Source organism: Trypanosoma theileri (genome assembly GCF_002087225.1).
Source record: "Trypanosoma theileri isolate Edinburgh chromosome Unknown TM35_Tth_120_V1, whole genome shotgun sequence".
In the NCBI taxonomy this organism is placed as follows: Eukaryota; Euglenozoa; class Kinetoplastea; order Trypanosomatida; family Trypanosomatidae; genus Trypanosoma; species Trypanosoma theileri.
The window spans coordinates 5,914-13,752 of NW_021639962.1; the positions used below are offsets into that span (position 1 = coordinate 5,914).

General features: G+C 47.9%; 6 protein-coding genes across 6 annotated transcripts; 4 read left to right on the top strand and 2 right to left on the bottom strand.

Moving 5' to 3' along the window:
* Positions 1-6: 6 nt before the first annotated feature.
* TM35_001201020 (uncharacterized protein) lies at positions 7-330 on the bottom strand (the record flags this gene model as incomplete). Its single annotated transcript, XM_029031789.1, has 1 exon — positions 7-330. One exon carries the CDS (start codon positions 328-330, stop codon positions 7-9), a length of 324 nt encoding a protein of 107 aa, XP_028876911.1.
* A 6-nt stretch (positions 331-336) lies between these two features.
* TM35_001201030 (uncharacterized protein) lies at positions 337-654 on the bottom strand (the record flags this gene model as incomplete). The annotated part of the gene is made up of 1 exon (XM_029031790.1): positions 337-654. The coding sequence occupies one exon, from the start codon at positions 652-654 to the stop codon at positions 337-339; it is 318 nt and encodes a 105-aa protein (XP_028876912.1).
* A 512-nt stretch (positions 655-1,166) lies between these two features.
* Positions 1,167-1,466, top strand: TM35_001201040 (Tbingi protein; the record flags this gene model as incomplete). The annotated part of the gene is made up of 1 exon (XM_029031791.1): positions 1,167-1,466. The coding sequence occupies one exon, from the start codon at positions 1,167-1,169 to the stop codon at positions 1,464-1,466; it is 300 nt and encodes a 99-aa protein (XP_028876913.1).
* Positions 1,467-1,555: 89 nt separating this feature from the next.
* TM35_001201050 (Tbingi protein) lies at positions 1,556-2,110 on the top strand (the record flags this gene model as incomplete). Its single annotated transcript, XM_029031792.1, has 1 exon — positions 1,556-2,110. The coding sequence occupies one exon, from the start codon at positions 1,556-1,558 to the stop codon at positions 2,108-2,110; it is 555 nt and encodes a 184-aa protein (XP_028876914.1).
* A 152-nt stretch (positions 2,111-2,262) lies between these two features.
* Positions 2,263-2,649, top strand: TM35_001201060 (Tbingi protein; the record flags this gene model as incomplete). The annotated part of the gene is made up of 1 exon (XM_029031793.1): positions 2,263-2,649. The coding sequence occupies one exon, from the start codon at positions 2,263-2,265 to the stop codon at positions 2,647-2,649; it is 387 nt and encodes a 128-aa protein (XP_028876915.1).
* A 1,343-nt stretch (positions 2,650-3,992) lies between these two features.
* On the top strand, positions 3,993-5,339 carry TM35_001201070 (uncharacterized protein; the record flags this gene model as incomplete). Its single annotated transcript, XM_029031794.1, has 1 exon — positions 3,993-5,339. One exon carries the CDS (start codon positions 3,993-3,995, stop codon positions 5,337-5,339), a length of 1,347 nt encoding a protein of 448 aa, XP_028876916.1.
* Positions 5,340-7,839: the final 2,500 nt, after the last annotated feature.

A 7,839-nucleotide genomic window follows, 5' to 3' on the forward strand; every position in this document is an offset into this window, starting at 1 on the left:
GAGGGGTTAAGCATAGTGGAAAACTCTTGCTTTCCCTACTTCAACGCTGAGTAAGATGGGTTCGAAAGGTATTCCGCCAAGATGACCCTTCCCCGTTCCCCTCGTGACTTGGTGCCGCGTCCCACCGAATAAAAGGTGCTGTTGGATGGCCCACACCATGAACAAAGAACATAGGGAAGGATTCACCACACCCCCATGATAAAGGCAAATTCTGCTACGGTGATGATAAGGCGTTCCGCTACTGCCGTGAGTGGTGTGAAAAGGAAATCCATGGGAAATGCAGAAAAGAAAAAAAAAGCAGAACAAGAACATTTTCCCCCATAAGAACATTTCGCCTCATGGGTATTTTTGGTTTGTTGGCACCCCACCCCGTATCCAACAATGTGTGAGGTATGTTTGGCTTCCCTGAGGGATGGATGCGCGCAAGTTCGGCGCCATTGCCAAAGTCGCGCCGTGATTCACTTCAGGGGTCCACGGCACCTGCCCCAAGATGGTGGCAAAAAAAAAGTTGAGGAGGGTACGGCGCCCCGGGTTCCAGCGCCAGCACTCACCACCGTACTGAATGGCCCTGTGGCCGCTTGACTTCACAAATCGGACGGGATATGGCGCATTCGGCCTGGCATGGTTGTACCCGAAATACCCGCAAAAGAACATATTATGCTCCCGGGGGGGTCTCCGGGGTGCCCTTCCCAGCCCCACCCCCCAGGGGTGAATTTTTCAGTTTTGCGAGTGCCGTGCGTTTCCCGCCCCTGTGGCTCTACTGGGCCTCGTTACGGTTGTATTGGGGCACATTTTCGCACACAAGCTAACCCTTGTAGGTGTTGGGTTGTTCCGGTGTTTTGGGTTGTGCCGGCCTGGTGGCGTCGCCGCCGCCGTCTGTCACAACTTTGGCCGGGTGGGGTGGCGCCGGGGTGGGGTGGCAGTTTTCTGGTCGAAGCAGGCGGCCTCCACAATAGCTGCGCCTCTGCTATTTTGTTGTTCTATTGGTTTTTATCCTTTGCGAAGCGCTTGGCTTTGGCACCGCGTCGGGGTGACCGGCGTTGCCTTGTCGAGAGAAGCCGGGGGCCAGCGACGTTTTCCTTTCGGAAGACCCGTTGGCCCTTAGGCTACGGTGTTATAAAGTACCGGGGCCAGCCGCGTCGTCCTGGGCAGAAATTCATCCAAGAATGTACTGGGACACCGGTCGACGTGCTATCAGCAGTATCACCCGCACCAGGTTGCTGCTGAGTGGTGGTGATGTAGAGGAAAATCCCGGCCCCTCACTGCGTGGAATGCAGTGGAACCCAGATGGGCTCACCCAGGCCAAGAGGCTTGCTCTCCACAAAACCTTTCTTGAGGAGAATGTGACATTCTGCCTTCTAAGCGAGAAGAAATTATCTTGTGCGGAAGTGTCGAGTTTCACAATCGCCGGTTACCAACATCATGGAGTGTCCCACCCCTCTCAGGGAGGCGGTGTTTTGATTTAGCGCCCTTTGCTCTAGAGAAAGCAACGGAACCTGCCACCTGCACTGAATGAGGGGGAAAATACTCATGCAGGAACGCCGCTGCACATCATATGGTCAACAAACATGGGCTCAAGAGAGCCGATGCGCTCTGGAAGATCAAATTCCCCCATGAGCCACCCCCGCCGGAAATCCCGCCAGAACCTCCGCCACCTTCACAACCCCCACCTCCGGCCACAACGTTACCCCATCCCAATTCGCCTAAAGCAAAACTTCATCCGTTTGCCTGCAGTATGGGTAAACGAACATTTCCGCTTCAAAATGGATTAACGCGCCGCCTTAGATACATGCACAATGTCACATGCCCTGTCCCAGAGAGAAAACGCCCGCGAGCCGACGAACCGATACCAGAGGAATCAGCATTTCCCTGTGACAAATGTGATATGGTAGCGCGCTCAAAAACAGGTCTCAAAGCCCATATTAGAGCAAAACATCCTGAGAACCCCAAAAAAGGACGCACCTCGCACCCAGCGGCGACCTCCCACAGCCTGCTTCACTATGCTGCGAATTTTGTCTACACGATTTTGGCAACATTGGAGCTCTCGCATGCCACAAAAAGTTTAAACATCCACCTGGAACTCCAATTCTGCCAGCAACAATACAAGTAACTTTTCCGCGCAATAAGAAACGCCAACGAGATACGTCGCCAACACCGGAGCGTGAGGACAGAGAAAAAGTCCAATGCGGAGTCTGCCAGAAGTTATACGCACACCTAGCCTCCCTCTTCTTCCACTGCAGAAAATTCCAAGATGGACAGGGAATGTCAACAAGAGCGAATTCCACCAATGCAAGATACAAAACAAAGAAAACACGAGACCTTCCGGCATTAGTCTGTCCCCCATGCGGTTGTCAATGTATGGGTAAATCAGGCCTAACTCTACACCGAATGTCACGTCACGGGTATCAACCTATTCGCGCGCACACCAGCCAACGTAACGAATGCGAAGAAACAGCTCTGCACCTCTTGAGTTGCCCCACTCTTCACCCACTGCGAGTTCAATTTGCGATAGTTGATGATATACCCCTGATGAAACTATGTTTTTCTAAGCGGTTAGCAAAATTCTTTATTGCGGTGGAGCGGAACTACACTATGTCACAGTTTTCACAACCAAGAGAAACCCTACGCAGCCCACCTCCCCCTCTGTAAGGCCTCCCCACCTCTCTAAAATTAGCGACGAGCTCGAATATGGAAACCTTGATAGAAGAGTACGCTCAAGGCGTCTGTCGCCGACCCAACAAGCAACAAAATAAATAGGAGTTCATTGAGGGCAATTTATCATAAAAAAAACCCAAAAATAACCAAAAATAATAACAAAAGGAGACTTGAGGATGGGTTCTGGGTAAGAAGAGTGAGAGTAGAGAGATCTGGTAGAGTTTACTCGATCAGATCTCTCTTAGACTGATTCTCTTGTTTGGGAACGGGCTACAACAAAAATCATATTACAAGAGCTTGAGGATCCTATAAAATGAAGGGATCTTTTTCCTCTTCGGAGCCACTCCTAAGTCGGTAATTAAAGTGCTCTACGGTGTACGGTTGATAGCCGTACCATTGGAGTAATATCCATAAAAAACACGAAGAACACAAAGAAAGAAAAATGTGATGGTGTGGTCCCTCTTGGGTGAGGTGTGGGGGGGGTCCTTTTTGGGTGGGGGAGGAAGGGGATATGTTTGATATTACCCTCCTAATTCAAACCATAGAGTAAAGGATGTGTGTGGTCGCTGGGGTATAAGTGTTTTTTTTTTTTTTGCTGATAATGCTGTGGGAGAAGAAGAGGTGAACTGGCATTCTGAGGGAAAAATAAAATAATAGTAATAAGAATAAATAAAGAGGTAATATGTGTGTGAGAGAGTAATTGTGTGTTGATTCTGTTTGTAAAGAGTGGCATGGTATTACAGTGATGTATGCAGTCATTTTTGTTGTGGTTGTGGGTGAGTGGGTTTTAGATTCCAATTGTGGTGTTGGTATAAATATTATGGTGATGCGTTGGTTGGTTTCTTTATTTCTGTTTGCAAGTGTGTTGATTATTGTACAGTCTCTTTGTTTTGCTGATGATTTGTGGTATTGTTTTTGTATGTTGCCGGGCGTACACACTGTGTTTTTGGTGTATTTTGGTGTTCGAGCTGCTTGGTAATGGTTTTATTATAATGAGAATACAGACACACTTTGTGTGTATGAATACCGAGTAAGATATTGGAGTGTGTGTAGAGACGTTTATTCAATATTGTTTTGATACCATTTGTTTTCCACTTCTTCTAAATTCAAGCTGTTGTTTCAATATCTGTGTAACTCTGGGTGTGTTTTATTGTGTGAGTGGTTTACTGTTGTTCCCCTCATTGGGTTGTATTGTTTGATTGCTGTTGTGATGTATACTCTCTCTGTCTTTCTGTGTTGCTGTGTACCCACTGCCTTGTGTGTTAAATGTGCATCTCTTTTCTCCTTTTCCTCTTCTTCCTTGTTACCATAGATCCAAGCAACTCACTGTGACAATCATGGCAACGATGTTCATCCAACTGCGCCGTCTGGTGTACCTATTGGTACTCTTGCACTGTTGTGTGTGTGTGGTCCGTGCGGATGGTGAGGATACCAAAGAGGAAAGGTATAGGGAAAAGGTCTGGCATTTGCGTAATACGACGATAAGGGCATATGCACGTCTTGTGGAGGGAAGGGGTTGTCTCAATGCGTGGAGGGAGATGGTAAGGACATCAAACGAAAGTTACAAACGCGCGCATTCCGCCGCGAAACTTACCGAAGAGATCGCTGCGAAAGTCAAGGTGATGAAAGAGAAGCTGGAAGCGAGTGCAAGTACGTTCACCGGTTGGGAGGATGTCGGTAGCTTGTTGGACGAGGTCAAAGAGACAACGAGCGATGTCGAAGAGAGGATTAAGGAGGCTGAAAGGAAGGCACTCAGCATCAAAAGAGCGGGGGATTTCTGCAAAGTCGAATATGACAATGCGGTTAATGTCATGGATGAGCTCTACAAAGCTCAGTACATGTATGAAGAACTATTTGAACCCGGAAGAAAACCGAAATCGGAGTGGACGAAGGACGATAGGCTCGTTGAAAACAGCACCGATACGCACGGGCAAATAAAGAAGTTTATTGCGGAGTTCGATTTGTTCCGTGGAGAGGCACAGGTTTCGAAGGTAAATGCCTTGATTCAGGTGAAAGAAGCGAAAGATTCAATCGAAAAGACGGCCAAGAGGTTCAAAGAGCTTAAAGAAGAAATCGAAAAGAGTTCGAGGGATGGGGATGAAAAGCTAAAAAGCTCTCGAGTGAAAGATAAAGTAACGGAAATGGCGGAAGCAGTGGCCAAAGCGGGGAAAATCGAGGAGCCAAAGAAAAAGGAACTGTTAAGCGCCGCTGTTTATAACGTGACACTGATGGAAGAGAGGGAAAAGGCCGTCCGGCTTGTTGCCGATGAGGTGGTGGGGATCCATAGGGAGAAGGCGGAAAGGGCGAGGAGAGCTGCTGAGGAGGCGCAAAGGGAGAGGGAACGGGCCCAAAGGGAGGAAGAAGAACGGGAGAGAAGGGTTGCTGAGGAGGCGCAAAGGGAGAAGGAACGGGTCCAAAAAGAGAGAGAAGAAAGGGAAAGAAAAGTTGCTGAGGAGGCGCAGAGGGAGAGGGAGCGGGCGCGAAAGGTAGCTGAGGAGGAAGCGCTGAGGGAGAGGGAACGGGCGAGGAAGGTTGCTGAGGATGAGGCGCAAAAGGAGAGTGAAAGACGGATGGTGGAGGGCAAAAAAAAAAAAGACAACAGTGTCGGTCCTGCATTGGTGCATGGTCCTTTACTGTTGCTTCTTGTTTTGATGTGTGTGTTGGGTTACACTCTCGTGTGCTGATCGGTTTTCCCATGACACAGTTGCAGAGTCAACCCTTATTTGAGTGGATACTGATGCATTGTAAGGGCACTGTTCTTTTTATTGGATTTTACTGTGTTTTTTTTTTTTTTTTTTTTTTTTTTTTCAGTTCGATAAATCTCTTGTTTGCATTTTTTGCTGAACATATCTATTGGACTCCCTATGGCACTAAACGCATGACAAACCATCATTTTGTGAGGGGAGTGTCCTCTTTGTTTGATGGCATTATTATCTGGGCTCTGCTTTGCCGCCATTTACTGTGTCCTCCTGGTGATGTGTGTGTGTTCCGTGATGTTAATAACTATTGCTTTTACCCATGGGAGTGAGATACAACCCCGATGTGTTTCAATTGCTGTGACTGCAATGTGAAGAATGGCAGGAGGTTCAAGACACACGAACACGCACACTACCGACCCTCCTTCTCTTTGTGTGTGTGTGTGTGGACTGTCATCATGTGTGCATCATTCCCACTGCTCGCCATGTACGAAAGGCACACACACCTACTGCTGGGAATTGTGTTCTTGCCTCCTGAACATATTCACATGGTGATCACGGCTTTTTCTTGTCTTCATTCTTTTGTTTTTCCCTTGTGTTTTTTCATTATAATTACATTGCACGTTATGTGCAGCTGTGTGTTTCTCTTTTGCGTTTCCGATACACCTTGTGTATCTTGTGTGTTCGTTTTTATGGAATGATTTCTTTTTTTTCATTATATACAAACTGCTGCACGGACATCAAGAATAAAGATATGGACACGACACGTTCAGTACACAATGATTTTCCGTTGTTCACCTTGGAGTGGATTGGACTGTGTCCAGGCATCGCAGCCACAGTAAGTAATGAATTTCTTTTTTTCCTTTTACACCTTTGCTCTATTATTGTGTCTGCCTCACGCAGTCACTCCTTTTTTTTCTACATTTTCATTTTGGTAAAACGATTGGTGGGTTGTAGGTGTTTGAGTCTTTTTCTGTGTGTGTTCAGCTTGCTACTCGCACCGCCCACGTAATGAAAACACATTTCTTTGTTCTCACTTTCTCTCTTGGTGGTGTCACTCACGGCATTGCCACGAATATATTTGTACCCTTGTGGTGTTTGTTGTTTGTTGTGTGACTTGCTTGAGTGACTGCAGCCTGCGGGGAGATGGACTGAGACTGATCCGCTATGGCTTCACGTAATGGGTATGTCTTTTTCTTTCTTTTTGGGTGTGTTGATTTGATGTGCTGGTATGGGTGGATGTTTTTCTCTGATGAGAATGGCAGCTGTGATTATTGTATTGTGAGTGCTTTGTGTGCTATTGGTATCCTGTTGTTGTTCTTTCTCCTCTGCTCTTGTGTTTTCTTTTCCTCTCTGTAGGTGTGTGACTTAGTGTGCATTTTAGTGAATGCTGTAGTGCCTCTCAGATATGAGCATGTGAGACTGTCATTGTGTGTGTGTGTGCACTGTGAGTGGGAAGGACACCGTTGTGTTGCTGGACCACTCCACTGAGGCCTCTGTGGGGTTTGTGTGTAAGCGGCATGCTTCGCTTCGGCAGGGCTCGAGGGGCACTTTACGTCCCGAGGCGCTGAACCTTGAGGCCTGAAATATCACGTGCTCAGGGACTTTGAACTTGAGAGAAAAAGAAGAGTGGGGATGATGAAAAAAAGGGACGAGACCCGGCAACCAGTCTACGTTCGCAATGCTCGAGGCTCGTTGTCGGGTTTTGCCCTTTTCTTTTTTTTTTTATCCCTCACCCGAAGAAGGGAGAGGAGGAGATCACACAACCCCTACAACCCAAGGCGGGCGGCCAACTTGTCACAGCGTCTTGTGCGCAACAAGAAGAAGAGGGGTGGGGTGACTCCCGGGGGTGTTTCACTTATAAAATGAGTGGGGTTGGGGATAGTGGAAAACTCTTGCTTTCCCTACTTCAACGCTGAGTAAGATGGGTTTGAAAGGTATTCCGCAAAGATGACCCTTCCCCGTTCCCCTCGTGACATGGTGCCGCGTGCCACCGAGTAAAAAAAGGTGCTGTTGGATGGCCCACGCCGTGAACAAAAAGAACAAAGGGAAGGATTCACCACACCCTCATGGTAAAGGCAAATCCCGCTATGGTGATATGTTAAAGCGTTCCCCTACCGCCATGTGTGGTGTGAAAAGGAAACCCATGGGAAATTCAGATAAGGAAAAATAAGTACAAAAAAAACATTTCGCCCCATAGGTATTTTGGTTTGTTGGCGCCCCACCGCCTGCCCCACCACAACAATGTGTGAGGTATGTTTGGCTTTTCCCTGGGGGATGGAAGTGCGTAAGCTGGACGCCGCGATTGGACAGCCCTCATTGCCAAAGGTACGCCGTGATTCACTTCAGGGGTCCACGGCACCTACCCCAAGATGTTGGCAAAAAAAAAAAGTTGAGGAGGGTACGGCACCCCGGGTTCCAGCGCCATCACTGATCGCCGTACTAACGAGGCCTGTGGCCGCTTAACTTCACAAATCGGACGGGATAT